This window comes from Trematomus bernacchii, unplaced genomic scaffold, assembly GCF_902827165.1.
Source record: "Trematomus bernacchii unplaced genomic scaffold, fTreBer1.1, whole genome shotgun sequence".
Lineage (NCBI taxonomy): Eukaryota > Metazoa > Chordata > Actinopteri > Perciformes > Nototheniidae > Trematomus > Trematomus bernacchii.
In genome coordinates this window covers 1-21356 of record NW_022987569.1, presented here as the reverse complement: position 1 = coordinate 21356, position 21356 = coordinate 1, and the positions used below count along the sequence as shown (strand labels likewise).

General features: G+C 40.2%; 2 protein-coding genes across 6 annotated transcripts in view; both read right to left on the bottom strand.

Moving 5' to 3' along the window:
• The window catches only part of LOC117479181 (suppressor of tumorigenicity 7 protein homolog), a 76324-nt gene extending 61817 nt beyond the window's left edge, over positions 1-14507 (bottom strand). For 4 of the 5 annotated variants that reach the window (XM_034126184.1, XM_034126185.1, XM_034126186.1 and 1 more), the window contains exon 1: positions 14389-14507. The gene's annotated coding sequence lies outside the window, so the exon portion shown is untranslated. The remainder of the gene's footprint in view (positions 1-14388) is intronic. The other variant, XM_034126189.1, reaches the window with a different exon arrangement.
• Positions 14508-16659: 2152 nt separating this feature from the next.
• On the bottom strand, positions 16660-20304 carry LOC117479180 (F-actin-capping protein subunit alpha-2; the record flags this gene model as incomplete). Its single annotated transcript, XM_034126183.1, is given in 4 exon segments — positions 16660-17664; positions 19412-19474; positions 19803-19874; positions 20226-20304. Coding segments are annotated over 4 exon segments (355 nt in total), but the record flags the coding sequence as incomplete, so codon positions are not given.
• Between the last annotated feature and the right edge of the window lie 1052 nt (positions 20305-21356).

The window sequence follows — 21356 nt, the reverse complement described above, 5'->3', positions numbered from 1 at the left end:
ATATACATTTGGGAAGTCCCAACCAAGATTTGTGTTATGTCCTGATCTCAATTAGATAATATTGGTAATGTGCTAATAAGGATATGGTGATAATATGTTCCTGACATATTGAAATAAAAGATTTGGCTTGTTTACTAGACCACCATATTTTCCACGAGGTTCCTTGATCAAAGTTACTGGTTAAAACCATTTATCCTGAATTCAGTGGTGCAGGAATGAGTCCTAAAACTCAGATTTCTTTTGGTATTTTACCACTTCTAATTCCCTCGTCTCAAAACGCGTTTTCAACATGTTTTTAGTTAGAAGCCACACTTACCATTTAGTTCTACGACATAAATAAGGTCAGTTAACACCCACTGGTGAATGTACAAAGTGTCTATGTGCCATGCAGTAACAGGGTATATGCAGGAATCCTGAAGTCAAATGTAAGACCTTTTAAGACCTTTTTTAAGACCCTTTCCATACATTTTAAGACCTCATCGCCACTTTGAGTTTTAACCGGTTACATTGGCGACACACTTTACCTCACATTTACTATATACAGTATTGATTGTCCTTCCTCCTTATCTTCCAACCATTTGGACGCAGACTTGCATTTCCCCATAACGATGTTGTTTAACAACCGGCGTAAACGGACCTTCGCGCGCTATCAAGCAGTGAGCGTGCGATGTCCTGTTCAGATGACGTCAAATCCAACGGGATGCCATAAATAAACTACACAGAATCACACTACACACCTACGCAATGATTACATTCAGGCAAACTGTAGAATACAACCTCTTTGGACAATTTATATACTTATTGAAAACAAGCTACACAATGTAATACCTTGGAAAATGCCGTTTAATACTTTTTAATACCCTTAATTTTCGCTAAATTGATTTATCAACTTTTAATACTTTTTAAGACCCCACGGACACCCTGATTAATGCGAGTAGTTCATTTTTTGCCTAACGTTTGCTTTTTAGTTCTTGCGATTGCATTAATGCCAAAATGTCTTTTGTCACAGATCTTTCTTTTCTGCAATATTCCCAAATCCAATAAAAAATTCCTATTGTCTTTGGTCGAGGAAGCCCTTAAGATGCTCACTTCCGTGTCGGCCTACACAAATGAATCATCGCTGCACCACTTTATTATTAATACAATATAAATGGAAGATTTACTGGGACAAGATAACTTCTGAAATCTGGAATGGTCAGATAGAGGAATGATGTCTCACTTTGTTTCAGTAGTGGGATGTACAGAAATACTCACTATTGAACATTGGTATTACACAGTTGATGGTCTTACCTTAGAGATCATCTTAACCAAACACAGACACGTTTAATTTTGGCTGGCAATTAAGTTACTTAAAGTGTTAAAATGTATTAGTGTAATCAATTATAAGAAGCTGTTGGCTGAATGTTTTGAACACTCGTAGAAAAAGTGCATCTGAATTTCAAACTAGTGTGACTATCTCCTCCAACTGTCGGTCTGTAAGATTTCAAGACAGAAGACTTGTGAAGATGATTGTTCTTTGCAGTGCACTGCCTCCATCCTCAGAGAACACGTCTCCTGGGGTCATGTTAATTACACGGGGGGGGGATCTCTCTCAAACACTCTTGAGAGACGAGGAGGGGGAGAACTGGGATCTGTGCGATTCACTGCCATCTGTAATCTCATTCAGTGTGAGCAGCTCTCACGTCAGCTTTTCACAAATCCTGCCACTCATTGGCACTGGGAAGATCTGAATGGGGATCAGACAACTCAAGATGGAGGGATATGGTACTGATGAGATAATCACAGGAGCTTTTGACTAAATTACCAATGTCCGAATTAGGTTTACCACCTGGTTTTTAATTACTAGCAACTGGATCAACACAAGGAAAGGTTTACCAAAATGTGTTACTCTATTTGAGTTGCCTCTAAACTGCCTGTCAGAGCGTCTTCTGACAAAACATTCAGGGTTAGGGTTAGGGTTAGGGTAACCCTGAGGAAACATAGTAACAAGCTTTGTACCCAACGGTTCGAGACACTTCATTTAATTCATAAATGTCAAGGGAGGCGTGTGGTGCAGTGGGTTGGGCGTTGGTGTTCTGATCAGGGAGTCACAGGTTCAAACCCCACTGCAGTCAGCATGTCGTTGTGTCCCTGAGACACTTCACCCCAAATTGCTCCTGTGGGGATTGTCCACAGTATTGAGTATGTAAGTTGCTTTGGATAAAAGCGTCTAACAAGTGTGTGTGTGTGTGTGTGTGTGTGTGTGTGTGTGTGTGTGTGTGTGTGTGTGTGTGTGTGTGTGTGTGTGTGTGTGTGTGTGTGTGTGTGTGTGTGTGTGTGTGTGTGTGTGTGTGTGTGTGTGTGTGTGTGTGTGTGTGTGAAGCCTGAATAAGCTCACACTCAAAGTATTTTTACGATATGAACTGAACAAACTAACTGGACATCTGGCAGTATCGTGCTTCCCAATTAATTCAGTGTTCAGAAGTGTCAAAATGCCGGACCAACACACACTTTTGACGGTTATTTTGTTGACAGAGGAATCAAGAATATTGCATTAACGTCACTCAACATGACTTGTTCACTTACAGATTTGGTTTTGGTTCCAAAATCCGGAAATGAGTTAGCATTTTTGTACTTCCAAGTTTCCTCGTATCAAATTCAAAGGGTTTTTGAATGAGATTTTGGATAGATGCTTGAATAAGATCTGTGTTACCATTTCAAGTTTGGTTCTATGAGATAAAATACATCAGTAAATACGCTGTTGAATGTCCAAAGCGTCCATGTGTCTTAAAAATGTCGATGCTAACAAGTGGCCAAATGAGAAATACTAAACGTCATCACATCAAACATTAGCCTTCTTTAGCTTAGCTGTGGAGTAATGAAAGCCTGATATACTTTGTTAATAGCATTGTTAGCCATTTTCTTCAGGCAATTTCATTAATTGGTCCATAAAACAAATGCGAGATCGGTCATGAAAGGCTACAAAACCAAGACAAATCATCTTGCCTCTGACTGACGGTGCAGAGCCGCTCACCGTCAGCCTCTTTCTCTCCAGTCAGAGTGTGTTTGAGTCACACATACACACACACACTCACACTGATTATTAGGATGCAAACCCATCACAGCGCTGAAACCCAGGTGAACGGGAGGTGCTAATTGGGTCAGACACTGACTAATGGAACGATGCAGCCGCTCAATGACTGCTTTACTTAAAACAGCGCTCTTCACCTGCTCTCACTGCATTGATGAGCCATTTATTCCTGAACAATGCACACCTCACCCCACCCCCACTCCCATCGCTAAGTGCCACCCCGACGAAAAAAAAGGAAAAAAGCATCTCCTCCTGGTTGCTAGGGAACTGAAAATAAGCGTGAGAGGAGTGTGGCCGTCGTTCGGAAAGATGAGAAATGAGGAGAAGGATAATAGGAGGATGACGTAGGAGCTATAAGAGAAGCTGACATACTCCTCAACATTTGGTGATAGCAATGAGGTACGACCCAAAAAAACTAGAAAAAAACGATCACCACAAAGATTCATTATATTCACATTTACTGTCTACCAGTGTCAACGTCTATATTATATCCTGTCCTTGACGTATTCTACGAAAAACTGAGCACTCTTTAGCATTAATCACAGATACTTAAACAAGCAATTTGGTACATTTGCCAACTAGGGATGAAATGATATTGAATTTTATAGCAGATGACGTTAAAAAAATATATTTTATTGGGATATTAGTGAGTATATCTACAAATGAGTGGCCTGGAAATGCTGTCTTTCATGGTAGAGAAGACAACAAATACAGCCGTATTGAAAGATGTATGTACAAAACATAAGACTCACCCAATTTGGCAATTTTTGATTAAACATATGCTTGTGTTTTTCACTCAAACGGATGTTTACTTATAAAAAAAATGTCCTATCTATGATGCAAACAATGTCATTTTCAGAGTTCTATTTTGATTGTGCTGATATCAAGAATATCCCATGCCATTGCCAAATATTCTCAGAAAAGAATCAGGGAAGAAAATCACGTTTGTCCTTAGGCCTTTGTGTTTTGCTCTTTCTAAAAAAGAAATTCAAGAGCCTTTTTCAACATTTCCACAGCATAATAGATTTTAGGAAAATACCAGGATGTCATAATCACGGCTGGTTTCCCCTCAATGCTTCTGTTCGAGTTGAAAAACCACCCAGCCAGAAGCATGTTTGCTGGGGGACAGATTTAGCATTTCACTGGTGGTCATTTCCTGATCTAATGAGGATGAATTTACAGCACTGAAAGCCAGCTGGTGTGAAAACATGGATTGTGTCCACCACATTCACAGAGCAGACATCGGCGGGGACTGGCAGGGCTTTTGATAAGCAGACAATCACCCCCCCCCCCCCGTTTGTCTTTCAGAGGAACCAGACTCCGGCACAAAGGGAAGGTCGGAGAGCTTTGATTACCTCCACTGGGTCACAATTCAAACGCAGCGGCATCATTCACATAACTGGGTCAGGAAACGCTGCCACCACCTGGTCAACATGAGGAACTTCTGCAGAGAAGTCCACTGATGCATGGCCACCCAATGAAATCAAATTAACCACAGTCTACTGGTCTGATACAGAGACATTTAAATATGAATGTCAAGACAATAAACCAAAAAACCAAAACTAGAAATGTGCTTTAACTTCAATAGATTTGGAAAAAACCCTCCCATCAATTAATAGCTCCTGAGACAGAAACCCATTGGAGTGAATGCACAAAGAAATGAAGGTTGATAAGAGACAGGAGCAGTGGGTCGTCACTTCTTCTTCAGCAGCTCCTTTGAATGGGACTCATCTGAAGAGCTCATGCACAAAGGATGGATTCATCGGTCTTCTGAACCAGGATACGTTTTCTAAGCACCGTTTCTCTTGTTTCAACTGTGTCCTGCTTCGTTACCTCATAAATATATGGACTAAGAAGTGGAAGCAAAGAGAAAGAACTCATATGAAGAGTAGATAAGGCATTGGATGCAATTTCTAACATCATTTCCTTACGTTCAAACAGGTGTTTCTCCGATCCGATGAGGAAGTCTTGAGGGTCGATATGTCTTCTGCTTTGGGTTGTGTTAGTTGGACCTTAGCACATTATATTACTGTTGTTTGTGGACATTAATTAACAAGGCAGAGAGGATCTGTTGGGCGAGGGAAGTGCATGCAACTGCTTTTCAGTTAAACAAAGGTTTTTCGTCTTTTGATTTTTTAAATCTTAAGTCAATGGAAGGTGGATTGTTGAGGAGACAGGACTTAAACCTGTGGTGTGATGGGAAGCTAGTAGGCTAAATCTAAACTAACACAATCATATGATGCATGTTAAGGCCCGGACACACCGAGCCGATTTCGGCTGTCGATAGATGTCTGGCCGTCGATGAGCGTAACTGTCGCCCTACTCAGATTGGTGTGTCCTGCACCGTTGTGTCTTTTCGGCCGTGCAGACACCTTCCGCTCCCGATTCAACATGTTGAATCGGGAGGCTGTCGGCAAAAGAAATCACTCTGATTGGCTGTTCAGCTTAGCGAATCAATGCATGAGAAGCGAAACGGAAGTGAAGAAGGAACACACAGACGGCTATTATTTTTCATTTTCCAGTACCGCACTAAACATGTTTTCGATTATAAGTCGTTATGTGAAACAGTCTGTGATGGACGAGAGTGAAAATGGAACGCACGCTATTTGTTGTTTGTATATATCACGCAGTCTGTTCTTCTTCTCTCGGTTATCACGCAGTCTGTCTTCCGGTTGCCCCTTTTGAATGACGAATACACACTACCGCCGCTTGCTGGTAAGGAGAGTTATTGCCACTCACGCATGCGCAGTGCGTACGTGCTACTTGGCCGTCGGCTGAAGTCTTTGCGGTGTGTTCCAGTGCGACTGTTGGCCAAGACGCAGGAGACGTGAGGCGACGCAACAATCGGGTCCGTCGGGACATGTTCTTTGGTGTCAGTTTGGTGTGTCAGGGCCTTTAAAGGAAAATGACTGAGGTTTCCAAGCAAGCCAAGCAGGAATTTGCACCAAAATCAACAGTCCGTGACGACGATTACTTGCACACATTCACGCCAGAAAGTGTCAAGTACAACTAGTGCTTCCCTGCTTCCACAACTCATATTTTGATTCTCACATCTCACACTCTCACCCGTGAACCACATGACCCATTAAAGAAAATACTTCACTGTACCCACTGAGATACTTTCTGATACGGTACAATCTTTGGTTCGTCTCAATCTTCTATCTAAAAAAAATATAATTGTTTTTAATGCAACAAGCCATGTCTTTTCTTTGTAATAGTATATTGGAAACTGGAAAGACACAACTTAGTAAACTGCTTATAATCTTGTTATAACTTTTAAAAACGTTGTCACATGTTACATATTTTCATCACATTGTGCAGCCCTACCAGAATCTACAAAGCTGTAATTTAATGCTATTAAAAACGTGTCATTTGTCTAAATTCTGATGAATGAGCAAAGTAAATAGGTCAGGTACATTGTGTCTTAGGGTTTACATAGATTCAAATATGTGCAGTCAGTCAAAACAGGAGAATCTAAAGGCCATTTAAATACGGACAGATCGTTCATCAAACTGTGTCTGTACGCAAAACACCAGGATGAGGAACAGAGAGGTGAGAAAACACACACCTGGCTCTCCACCTTGTCAGATTGACTAATCTCTCTGGCATTTCACCAACCCATGTACAGAGTTTATATATACTGGTTTGCTTTTGGGGTGTCCGGCACCTAGATTGAGTGTTCTGCTGCGGTGAAACAAAGGTTTTGCTTTAATTATTAAGCCAGACCTGCTGCCAAAGTGCATTTAAACTCCTCAGCAGTTACAGAAATAAGTGAAAGAAAGTGGAAATTGTACAAGTCTAGACAATTTAATCATCCTCTATCCTAAAAAACATTATGTCCGGCAGACACAGAGGCTAGTTTCTTGAGTTGCATACAAACATTGTAAATCCCTAGTTGATGGTAATGTATTTGGTATATGTATTAAGTTGGTGTATTTCACAAGGTATTCATTCAATTTATAAAAAACACGACACATTCAGATGACACTGATGGTACAGAATACTAAAAGTCTTCCTCTTACTGAGCTCCAGCTCCTTTTGCACACAACCCACATCTCAACTTTTGACCAAGCTTTAAAAATCCTTTCAACTCTCTAAGTCTAGGAGCTTATCTTTATCTAGCTCTCAATCTGCACGACTGCTTTCCATTAAGTGAGGGGAATACATCTATCCAGGCTTTTACCTGGATTCACCTCATGACTGTTCTTCAGCAGCACTTTCACTTTTTAAGACAGTCTTGGTTCCTCGACCTTTCCCTCACTTGGCCACAGCCTCACTGGCATGATGGTTCAGATATTACCTTAGAGGGTTTTACTTAAATCACCACTTTGGGCGCTTCTAGTTGCAAAAGTCCAAAGGGTAATCCAGGCTTAATGATGCTGATATAGAGTGGTGCAGGAATGGGTCCAAAAAGACGGCTAGTTAGCATTTTACCACCGGTTCCCTCGCCTCAAAGTCAGCAGTTTTCTTAAACGTATTTGTGGTAAGCTGACTGAAATAACGCCTTGAAGATAAGAGATTTTCAGGATTTATTCTACGACAAAACATCTCTCAGTAAATACATCCAATCGGAAATGTCCGAAGCATCTATGTGTCTTAAAAACATTGGTTGATAACAAGTTACTTAAAGGTGGGGTATGTAATTTAAAAAAATTACTTTTTGTTATAATCCATGGAATGCTCTTAACATCCCGATAGCAATGAATATCTTAAATGCTTTGACAATAAATACATAAACAAATTTCATCTGTGGAAGCCGTAGTACTGTAAAAAGCACGACCAATCATCTGAGCCGGCCCGGCTAAAATAACTGGATGGCCTACCTGCCTGTCAGCCTTCCATCTGTGCACAAACTTATCTCGTGCCCTCATTGGTCATGTGCACGTTCGTGTGTGTTGGAGGAGGGGCTCTGTAAGGAAGTCTGAAGGAAGTGGCAGATTTTTTCTGGCTGTGTATTTTCAAATTCTAGGGCACTCGAGCTGGTTTCTCCAAAATGACCTACCCCACCTTTAATGAGACTACAAAACGTGATCACTCCAAATATTAGCAGCGTTTAGCTTAGCAGTGGTGACGTGAAGTCATGTGCCCAAAACCAAATGGAGAAATCCCATTGCTTTTTATCTTGCCTTATGAAGCTAACTTTCACAACACACTACAAAAAGGTATCATGACTGAACCATTATATTCTCCAAGTCAACAGGTTTTTAAACGTATTTGTGGCAGGCTGACTGATACTTCACAAATTCATCATGACTGCACCACTATATTCTCAATGTGTGTACGGCTGATTAAAAGCAGACAGAACGTGGATGCAAAACAGATTGTGGATTTTATTTTCCCAGGCATGGCAGGGCAGCCTGCCCCCTTCAAAGGTAGTGCAAACATGTCTGTCTGAGATCATGTTACCAAAGCAGTGCACAGGTTCTAAATAAAGGTCCCTGACTAGTCTGATCTGGCTTTGTGGTGAATATGTGCTGCGTATGTGCGTGTGTGTGTGTGTGTGTGTGTGTACCCACTGAGATACTTTCTGATACGGTACAATCTTTGGTTCGTCTCAATCTTCTATCTAAAAAATATAATTGTTTTTAATGCAACAAGCCATGTCTTTTCTTTGTAATAGTATATTGGAAACTGGAAAGACACAACTTAGTAAACTGCTTATAATCTTGTTATAACTTTTAAAAACGTTGTCACATGTTACATATTTTCATCACATTGTGCAGCCCTACCAGAATCTACAAAGCTGTAATTTAATGCTATTAAAAACGCATAATTTGTCTAAATTCTGATGAATGAGTAAAGTAAATAGGTCAGGTACATTGTGTCTTAGGGTTTACATAGATTCAAATATGTGCAGTCAGTCAAAACAGGAGAATCTAAAGGCCATTTAAATACGGACAGATCGTTCATCAAACTGTGCCTGTACGCAAAACACCAGGATGAGGAACAGAGAGGTGAGAAAACATGTGTGTGTGTGTGTGTGTGTGTCTTTATAGTCTTTAGTTATAACTTATTAGTTATAAGAGTACTGAACCTTGATTGTGGATTGGTTTGAAACACCAGTGTCGTGTACTGTGACATGTCAAAACATATGTACTTTCCCAGGGTTATTTTTATATTTGTTAAAGTCTATTAATTGTTTGCAGAGCGGTGAAATTATCTTTTTCTTACTGTGTAGAGGCTTCAATGTCCCGGTCCTGGTCAGAAATCTTTTTGCAGTAAAAAGGTTGTCAAAAACAATTCCAGACTTCAAAGACTTTTTATTGTTGATATGAATTCTCTGGGGGATAGGAAGCCTGGGAAAGAAGCCCAGCAGTATCTGTCTGAACCCAAAACAAGTTATTATCAGTGGTCTTCAACACAGAGTCTGTCAGCATTCTCCACAGAAACATCAAGACACATGATATCCATTTCTTCCCTGCCAGCTCCAATGGTCCATGAGGGCTACTAGCAGCTGATTTAGTGCCACAAAATGCTCAGTAAATCCCTCTTTACGCTCTGACCTTTTGAGTCTTCTGGCTGCACATCAGAACTATAATGCCTTTTTCCATCCAAAGTCCGGAGACAATGTTTTTCGCCAACTGTGCCACAAACGACGTATTGCAAACTGTATAAGGGATCTACTTTAGTTTAACCTTGAACGTGCAAACTCAGCATGATAATGAAGGGACTCAAAAGAGATGACGTTGTGAGGATTTGACAGAAGGATTATCATTATTTAGGCAACACAAACTCTGAAATACAAGCATACAGGACGCAGAGGATGATGGTGCAAGTCCTTCAACATTAAAACATGTCTACAACTCTCCTCCACCAATGTCCCCATTATATCACCTGCCGCCGCTATTTGTATATAGGAAACGCTGCGTTAAAACCTTAACGATACCCATCCTCAGTCTTGTCTGTTAACAGTAAATGGCTGATGAAAATAATCATGTATTTTGTTTGATCAGATAAGATTAGATCTACTTTATTGATCCCAATTAGTGAAATGGATTGTTTATCAAAAAATGTCAAGTTTGGTCCTCATTCCCTCAGTGGAGCTCATACAAATGATTTAACCTAGTCAACAACCAGAGAGGAAGATATCAATTAAAAAGACACGTAACAATGACCAACTAGAAGATAACTAGTTGGTTGTAGGTAAAGTAGTTTTTATCCCCAAGGTAAATCTGTGTAAATCTATGGTCTCTTCACACCACCACCATCACCAAGAAAGCTCGACAGCGGCTCTTCTTCCTCCGCAGGTTGAGGAGGTTCAAAATGGATTCCAGGATACTCTGCAACTTCTACAGGTGCACGATAGAGAGTATCCTGACTGGCAGCATGACGGCCTGGTACGGCAGCTGCACCGACCTCGATCGTAAGGCTTTACAGAGGGTGGTGAAAACTGCACAGCACATCACCAGGACGGAGCTGCCATCCATGGAGGACCTTTACTCCCAGCGGCTCACGAAGAAATCACTACGGATTATCAAAGACCCCCATCACCCCAGCCACAAACTGTTCTTTCTGTTGCCGTCTGGCAGACGTTACCGCAGCATCCTGGCAAGGACAAGAAGATTCGGAGACAGTTTCTTCCCGCGGGCAGTGAGACTGTTAAAAAATTCAACTGTTGAAACAACATCAAACATTCATCTGCTATTCAGTAGTATGTATCTAATACCTAATATATATATATCATTCCAATAACTTGTATATAGACTCGTACTGCACTATTCCACATCATCACTTTATTTCATTTTATAACTATTATTATTTTTGTATTTCTCATCCTCTTATTGTTATTATGTTATTATGTTGCATTGTTGGAGAAGCCTGTGACATAAGATTTTCAACTACATAATTACTCTGTAGCTATGTCAGATTGACAATAAAGAACCTTGAACCTTGAACCTTGAATCATACTGTTATTAAAGTGATTTCCAACTAGAGTACACAACTAGTCTCTGGGATGCCAATAGTCATTCTGAGAAATAGAAAAAAACATTTACTAAATGAAAATACGAAAAAAGCACGTTGTTGGAAAGTGGGTGATAAACCGTCTTGACGGGGGAATCCCACAGTTAAACATAATATAAGTATAGTATAAAGGGAACTAGGAAATCAAAACGGTTGTATATGGTGGTGTATATAAGGAAGAGGAAGTAGAAGTATGTAGTGAAAGTAATACTCAGTTGAATATTATCTTTTAAATTCCATCTAATATCCAAATGTAATGTGAGAGCGGAGAGCGGTTACCTGCTCCAACTAACCAACATAACCAAGGTCAAACACTCCATAGTGTTTAATGACGCGGCCGCATGGAAACATCGCAGCAGATATAATAATGTGTTCTCATTTATCGTCATCTGCATACTCATTTCACGGCATGTCAGAGGTACAGAAGGGCTCATTTGATTATGGAAATGTGCTGTTGAGTTGACATACATTTACATTTTGACTCAGCAGCTCTAACCCAGCAAGAGACATGTCCACCTGCTTAAATACGTCATTATTCATTTGAAGTGTACTGCTACAATGGATGCCATACAGCATTAAGGGACCAAGAAATCATTGTTATTTAGAACTATTTGAAAGAAATTGGAAAAAAGGGGTGATAAAAGATCATATTTCTATAAAAATAGGAATAATAAAAGGTTGGATAAAAAATTGTATTTCTATAAACAAAGTAAGAATATGCACATTGTACAATATATAACATTTAAATGTGTAAAAATTTGTATTTTACAATATGTTATAATATTATGAAAAACACGAAGATTTTAGACTAGATTCGATTTATTGATTGATCCCAAACTGAGACATTTATTTATTTATTTTAAGATTATTTATGTCTGTTAATTAGGATATCAAAACAAAGAAGGTTCGATATTTGAGAGGTTTAAAATACCAGTTTTGCAGGGGGGGGAAAGAATGATATAGACTAATCCAGAGGTATGTAGAAGGACTTAGTCACACAACTTGGACGGCTGCAGTATTACATACATACACGCTGCACATTAACACCTATCATATGCAACAAGTGACACGGTGAGAATCAGCAGCACACATTAAACCTGTCACATAAACCTCCATTACCATACATGCTTTTGGTTACGACTGCTCAGACCCAACTCGTACACACACTACGCTCCTCCACCAGAGCCTAAATACTCTCCTGCCTTCTCTGGTTAGAGCCAACTCGTACACACACTACACTCCTCCACCAGAGCCTAAATACTCTCCTGCCTTCTCTGGTTAGAGCCAACTCGTACACACACTACGCTCCTCCACCAGAGCCTAAATACTCTCCTGCCTTCTCTGCTCAGACCCAACTCGTACACACACTACGCTCCTCCACCAGAGCCTAAATACTCTCCTGCCTTCTCTGGTTAGAGCCAGCTGGCTTTCTCAAAGAGCACATTCTTCCATCTGCTGCTCAGCACAGTCACAAGAGGCTCACCGCTGCTGAGAGAGAGCGTAATGCCAACTGCACCACTGAGCCACAGTGAGTCCCAGCGGAGGTAAACATGAGGTCCACCAGGCCAACAAGCAGTGGGTAACTTGGGATCTTAGCATTTACTCAAGTACTGTACTTAAGTACAATTGTGAAGGACTTAACATAAGTACATCACTTTATTTTCTGCTACTTTGTACTATACCCAACTACAGTTCAGAGGTAAATGGTGTACTTTTACTCCACTACATTTATTGAATACCTTTAGTTACTTTACAGATCTGGATGAATGATGTGAAATATAATCAAGTGTTAAATCAGACTTTAGTTCCACCTGGAGTAAATTCACAAGCGACCCTGCAGTATACAAAGTCATTCAAACTAGCTGCACCTTTACCAGCTTTGATAACACTTTCATGATCAATCATTATAAAACATATCATATATATTATTCTGAAATGGACCAATCTGCACAATGACTACTTTTACTGTCGCTACTTTAACTATATTTTGATGATAATACTTTTCTACTTTTACTTGAGGAACATTTTGAATGCAGGACCTTTACTGTAACAGAGTATTCCTACACTCTGGTACTTTTACTCAAGTACAAGACCTGAGTACTTCTACTTTTACTCAAGTACAAGTTCTGACTACTTCTGCTTTTACTCAAGTACAAGATCTGACTACTTCTGCTTTTACTCAAGTACAAGATCTGACTACTTCTACTTTTACTCAAGTACAAGATCTGACTACTTCTGCTTTTACTCAAGTACAAGATCTGACTACTTCTACTTTTACTGAAGTACAAGATCTGACTACTTCTACTTTTACTCAAGTACAAGATCTGACTACTTCTACTTTTACTCAAGTACAAGATCTGAGTGCTTCTGCTTTTACTCAAGTACAAGATCTGAGTACTTCTGCTTTTACTCAAGTACAAGATCTGACTACTTCTGCTTTTACTCAAGTACAAGATCTGACTACTTCTACTTTTACTCAAGTACAAGATCTGACTACTTCTGCTTTTACTCAAGTACAAGATCTGAGTACTTCTTCCACCTCTGGATCTGAGTCACATGTCTTGTTTAAAGTCTGCTTTACATGCAGATGGCTTTCCCCCTGCAGACAGACAGCATGAAGCAGCAACACCACCGGCTGACAGTGTAAACTCTGCAGTGCCAGATAAGAGATATTGACTCATGATGGAGACCATTAAACAACAATACACTCTGCTCTCTTCAGCTATGGTGTATTGCCAGGAAAACCAATTACATGCTCGGAATGATTGATGCCCCATTATGTAGTTAGAACTAGTCAATTAGCATGTTGTTCCATGTTTGCAAAGACTATGACACCACTGTTACATTGTACAGCACATATGTGCAATATATTCTGCATATATTATTATTACTACTGGCTGCTACTCATAGTTAATCCATCCATTACTGCAACAGGAACCTAAGTAACTATGTGCAATAATAATAATAATAATAATAATAATAATAATACTGTTATAAACCACATCTACATGTTTTATTTATTTGATAAATACTGCTGCTACTTACCATCTACCTGAATGTGTAATTCTGGAAATTGTAACAAATATAAATACTATGTGCATGCCTATTTTCTTCGTCTCTATCTATACTTTGCTGTAACAACGTAAATGCCCCCTTTGTAGGACGAATAAAGGAATTATGAATCTGACTTCTGATTCTGTTTTTCCATGCATGAGGATTCCCATTTAAACTTAGCTACGTGTTAGCCTCTGCTAGCTAACTGCTAACAAGAGCTGGTTTGTAAAACTAACTTTTTTTATATAAACGTGGACACACTGTGACTCGTTAACACTACACGTGTGTGTGTGTGAGCTTACCTCGATGTGTGGGAAGTGTGTTAAATCCTTCTTGGTAGCGGGCATTTCTTCCAGCAGCAGCCCAACATGTGTGTATTTTCAGCAGCAGCAGCAGCAGCAGACTGAGTGCTGTAGACGTGTCTGGCTAGCGTTAGCTCACAGCTAGCCACCGGCTCGCTAACCTGGACAGTTACCTCCCCTCGCCTCTAGATATCGCTGTCACTGATTTACCTGTATCGTCTTAACGCAAATGTAACCTGGAGCAACTCAGAACTATCATATCATTTACAATCATATGTTTGAGCTTTATAATAAATGGGAAAAGGCATACATAAACCGTTAATGCTACTGCACAATGAGAGGAGCGTTAGCAGGTGGTCAACTGCCGAATGTGTAATGGTCCAAACTTCGTCCTTCTGCGCATGCGTTATTCTTCTGCACATCAGGCAAATATCAAAAACATTTTAATTATATATATATTTATGTCTACAGGACTATGCTTCTAAAATGTATTTCCTAAATGTAGCGTCACATGTAGCTTAAAATATTTCCCTCAAATGTCCCTCAAAGAGGTGAGTTACCCATGGAAACACAGATTTAATATAACAGGATCCCTTTGTTGTACCATGATGAACAACAATGAAGAGTTTCAAACTGGAAAATTAATGGAAGCAAATGTGAAGTCACTCTTTTTATAACAAGAACAAGAGTCGCTTATTATTACTGTACAATTGAAGTTAAACTTAGTTCTGTCTGGTTCTTTCTCTGCCATAATCATCACATTTCTCCTCAATAAAAAAGTAGTGTCAATTTTCATACTAACTTGAATATACATACATTTGTGTTCAAAGTGGTGAGTTTAAAGGTCTCATGTCATGGCCATTTCTACTGATCATAATTCCATTGTTGAGGTCTACTAGAATAGATTTACATTGTTCAATGTTCCGAACTCACATTGGTTTCTCATACAGCATCTCTGTATAGTATGTGTATTCACTCTCTGTCCTACACGGCTTGTTGGAGCTCCTGCCCCCCCCTCCCTCCCTATGAGCCCACTGTGCTCTGATTGGTCAGCTCGCCCACTCTGTTCTGATGAGTCCACCACCGTTACAGCGGAACATCAGTGATTATGTGTTACAATGGCGTTTGTTAGCAACCAGAAAATAACACCAGTAATGACAAACAGATGAGAATGCTGCGTGGGGTCTGGGTGCCGTGTCGGCGGGACGTTGCGCGGCTCGCTGCCGCGAGGAGCGGACAGTGTGAGCTGGGTTAATTTCCTGCTTGCTGCGTAGGGTCTGCGAGACAGCGAGACATCGCGAAAGGACGCGGGACGGGACGGGACGGGGGTGCTGAGGGGGCTGCAGCACCCCAATCTGCGAGGCTCCACTAGCACCAGCACCCCCCGCCCCGCACCCCGAAACGCGGCGCACCTACAGTGTAAGCGTGCCACAGTTTCGCCGCTGCGAGGCTCCACTAGCATCCCCCCCCCAAAACGCATCACAGTTTTGCCGCTGAGAGAGTGTGTGTGTGTGAGGAGCTCCACGGATTGGTCCATTTGGACCAATGGGTCCACTTGGGTATGGGCACGTCACTGTACCCAGGAAGAAAATTAGAAATCTCCAACGAGGCGTTCTGGGGCAGCATAGACAGGTTTTTTCTGTGTTAGTTTTACTCGCTTCAGGGTGTACTTTGAGGGTTTGTGACTCTGCAGACCGTTTACATGCATAAAAACCTTCATAACACACAAGGGGACGGGTAATAACTGGAAAAGCATGACATGGGACCTTTAAGATGTTCATATCTTGAAGAAAAGGCATCAACACCATCCTTTATCTGCAGTGTTCTCATCGTCATTTGACCTCATACAATTAATCAGTTAATAAAATACATGAAACCACACAGAGGAAGTCTTTGTTTCATACAACATCTCATCCAGTTATTTTTAAACTGTTCTTCTTGCTAATTATGAACAGTCCCGATACGTGGAATTGCAAATTAGTAAATCATAAGTCATTATATTTCGGAAACTGTACTTCAAGAGCTCCCTGACTCTCATCCATCAAGTGAATATTTAAAAATATATATATATATATTCACCTATTTAACTTAAATAGGGTTATAGAGTGCACTAAAGACACATCTGTGCAGTCATCTTAATAGAACGTACCTGTTCATGCCGCTTTTAGGACAAAGTGCAGTGAAATAACCCTAAATGAAATGAATTTCCTAATATTACACTTGAGTTTATTACTTTTTATCACAATAAAGGGTACGAGAAAAACATGAGAGTCAGCAGATAGAAAATGTGTCATTTAATGCAACATAATTGTGACTGAATTACAATTAATCTCATGGAAATAAATCACCAAACTGACAGACAGGATGTTTCATACAGGTATATATTACAATGTGCCTTGTTATATAATACAGTCAGGTTCTGTTTTCTTTTTTTAATAAAAATAAGCACTGGAGGAGAATGTGATACGTTCTGATTTTATTGTAAATTGGACATTATGCACATTACTTAGCGACTGGTGTTAATTAAGCTTGTTAATTGGTCACTGAACTCTGACCAAAAAAAAAAAAGGCAAATTTGAGCCAGGAGCGCTTCAATCTGGATTATAGGACAAACTGTGAGGGGGAAGTACCACAATTAAGGGAGAAAACATTGATTTTGTGACTGCTTGTGCCAAAGATACCATTCAATAACACACTTTTTTTGTTTATCGACATTAACCATGAAGTGAAGGGAGTCTTTGTTTACAGCCAAATATCTCATTTCCTTTGTAAAATTCAAACAAATGTCTCGTTTTCTCCGCAGGTCAAAAAAAAAAAAAAAGGTCTCACTGACACAATAAATATTGCACACGTGATATTTTATAAGGATCTTTTTTGCATACAAGTGCCCCCTTTTTCCTATGTCTTGTGATATTTCCTTCATTATACAGATGTGTCTGTATAAAAACAATAACATCCAATGTGTAACGTTGTGTCGGGCTGCGACACCCAGAAACCTCTCTTTGTCCCAGTTTCTCTAATTTTCTGTACAAAGACGATACATCTATCCAGTCATGCAACGTTGTTTGAGGTGGAGGTGGAGGTGGAGGTAGGGGGGCGAGGGGAGGGGGCTGTTATGTTCTCTGCGGGGTGTTTTTAAGCGTTCTGCATCTCTTTGCCGATCTTGTAGCTCAGGATCTTGTTCCAGTCGATCTTGGTGCGCGTCACAGGAAGCTGGCGGCGTAAGGCTTTGAAGGTAGTGTCCGACATGGTCTGGTAGTTCTCGTTGATGGCCGTCTGCGAGGAGGACGAACACAAAGAGGAAGGGTAGAGGATTCAAATCAAACTTTATTTATATAGCACTTGTCATCCACAAAAGGTGACTCCAAGGGACAGAAGAGGATTAGGGACCCATGTGAATTTATTTTTTAGATCTGACCGAAAAACTTAAAACCAGAGAAAGTCTTTGTTTATATTCGTACACCTGTGTGAAATTATAAGAAAATATGTACAATTAAATGTCCTTCTGTTCCCAAAGTGTGCTTCAAGACCTACTCTCCTTTAAATGAAGGGAAGATGTTAGAGTTCACTTATTTATATTTATTATATTCATATATTTCACTTTGTCTGGATTGTAAGCACTAAAATTAAAAGTAAAAAATTAAAAAAGTTAATTCTGCGAAAAAAACGATAATTCTGAAATTAAAGATTTTTTCAAAAGATTTTTGAATATTTTCTGACTTTAATCTCATAATTCAGAGTTTAATCCCTGAATGTGGACTAGAGTTTAATCTCAGAAAAGAGGAAATAGACTGGCTTGTTTTCTTCAAATACTGAAAAGTCAAAAACCTTAAACATTAAATGGATGGCCATGAAAGTGCACTTTACTCTTGAAAAGTACAACGTTCAAATATCTCCTCGTTTGACTTAGTTTGAGCCTCAAATCTGACTTCATGATGAAAGTCCTGTGATGGAGGTTTGCAGTGTGAGAGTGAAGGATTTCATCATTTCATCCTGACAAGAAAGTGATATTCATGTCTCTTTTTGAGTCGATTGCAACTCACGCCAACACTTTAAATCAATAAATCTGTAACCCCGGGATTCCACCGGGTCCGTCTGCGCCGCGGTTTTGGTCCGACCTCCTCCAGCGTCATAACCCACCGGGCGCGTTTCAGAAGCGGAGCGTCTTGCCTGCCGGCTCGCAGTTTTTGTTGATTTGGGCATATTTCCTGGACAGGCTACTTTGTACAGACAAAGTTAATAATAACTGTAATATTCCAGTTATAAACGACATGAATCAAAGATGTGTTGCTGTATTTTAGTGGTAAAAAAAATGCATTCATCTTCATAATTATTCTATATATATATAATTTACACAGTGCCTGTGAACCGGAGGAGAACGCTGGCATTTCTCCTCCTACTTGAAAGACTACGGAGGGATAGGGTCGGCAAAATTAGTTTATTTTGGGGATTGACTCGATGCTCTGACCGGTTCACTTCCTGCCCGGCGCTATGCAACGCCTCGCGTCGAAAATAGACTTGCATCCTATTTTGAGCGGAGCCCAGCGCAGAGACGCTTCTGGGATGCTTCTGAGCCGCGGCGCGTCTGGTGGAATAGCACCCATTGACTAGAGTGGCCGCGATCGCTGTGAACGCCGCGGCGCAGACGGACCCGGTGGAATCTAGGGGTAAGAATAAAGTTCCTGAAGAGCGTGAGAATCATAAATCCTCTTCATGTACACGTCTGCTTCAAACAACTAGCTAAGGGGAACTTTTTTCCCCAGTTTAAAATCTGCATATTTCAAGGTTCAAGGTTCTTTATGTTGTCATACGAACATAGCTACAGTGCAGTTATGCCGATGAAAATCTTAGGTCACAGGCTTCTCCAACAGTGCAACACAATAACACAGAAAAATATAGTGCAATATAGTGCAAGTAAATAGTAAATACAAAAGAAAAACAGTTTAAAAAAGTGAAATAGTGCAAATAGTGCAATAAGAGTCTATATGCAAGTATCAAGTAACAGTTTCCCATCGTTTCATACCTGGTAATCGTTCTCTGCAGCCTCCATGATCTTCACAAACTCCTTCGCAGTTGACGCCTCATTCTGAGAGGAAAAGACACACGTGATTAATTACAGGTGAAAAAGACTGGGTCGTTTTTATGCATTTGTTAAAACCTTAGGGAATACACAACCTAACGCCTTCACACTGCAAATAATTAGGAAAAGTAACATCCCTGGCTATTTTTAGCCAAACATAGCAGCATATTTAGACGTTAAATCACCTTTAATAGAGAAAACTGACAGTGAGAATAATAGGTTTAATGTATGAGACGTTAACAGTCACATATGTGATTTGAATTGCTTGAATGTAATTGGCTGATTGTATTTGACATATTGTTCATTTTCCTCAATTGTGTTTGTTTCCACTCACAGAAATGGGCATGGACTCCTGGACCTCCTTGTGGCTCACCAGCTGAACGTTGCCGTCTTCATAGTAATGAACCTGGAACAATGACAGGTTTAGTCTCTCTTTATTGTGTTCATAAAGTCCTGTAACTCAGAACAATAAAACATGAAGTGGGAGAAATACGAGCTGTGTGGGTGACACAAAGATATCTCAATGGATCTATAAAAACACTCCTAAACATGACAAACACACTCTGGTGAAAGGAAGTGAAGAAGTGTGACAGAAATGATCCAAAAGGGACAAAACAGAACAAGCTTTTTTGTCTAGTTGTGTTCTGACTAGATGGAAAAACACCAACTCAACGTTATACTGAATTTGTGAACGAATGACACACACCAAAAGAAGCCTTTGTGCCTCTTCACTGAGTGTATGATTTAAAAAAAGTACCTGGATTTTCATGATGCCTGCCACTTGGGTGGAGGAGGGGGAGACGGTGAACTTCCATTCTGACCTCCAGCGTCCATTCCTGTGCAGAGAGGAAGAAGAAAGACACACTTAAATCAATCATTAGATCTTTTAAATAGCCGAAACTGTGGAAAAATGACCAGTTGATCAAAAGCATTATTAGCTATGTTGGTGCTAAAGACAGCTCAAGGTCAGCTTTTTAATACATATGTTCTCATGTAGGGACAAGTGTTACTTAAAATACTGTATATTACCTGTATAAATCATCCATAGAACACAAGACAATGAAGTGATTTATAACTTATAACTTTTGTACTCGTCATCAATCAAGATTTATGACACATCAGATGAGGTCAATAATCAAGCATCTTTCTAACCTCGAAAACAAGATGATTCAAATTGAACATTTTCCAAACGTTGAAGACTTTGTACTCATTTTGGCTCATATTTTCCAAAAGGCAGAATGATTATGAATGCAGACTTCTTAAGTTCTTCTGATGTAAACGCAATCGTTCACACATTAAGATAACTAAGAGATTATCCCTGTCCTAAACACATGCTAATACATTAGCATCACTTGACTATTAAAAGCCTGCTTGCAGCTAGCATCATCTGATATTAGGGATGCTCCGATCGATCGGCCACCGATCGATATTCACTCTCTGCCGATCGATCGGTGCTCTCTATAAATGCCGATCAGGAGAGCCGATCACATGACGTAAAATACATGACACTTTTCTCTGTGCGCGGCAAAACAAGCTCGCCAAAATGGCTTCACCGGTCTGCCAGTATTTTAAGGTGTCCGAAAAAGACAATAAAATAGCGGTATGCAACGTGTGTGAAGCAGAAATCCTGCAGCTCCACCCGCTGTGACGGACCGGTGAGCGGAGCAACACACAAGAGTTAGACTAACACACTTTTATCCACCTTTGGAACAAGCTAAACTAGTTATACATATATTTATTCTTCACTGTCGGGTCACTCATTACTGGATCAGTGAGCTGCAGGAGATACTGACAGGCTGCCAGGAGAGAGAGAGAGAGAGAGAGAGAGAGAGAGAGAGAGAGAGAGAGGAAGAGGAGAGAGGATAGATAGAGGGAGAGAGGAGAGTGA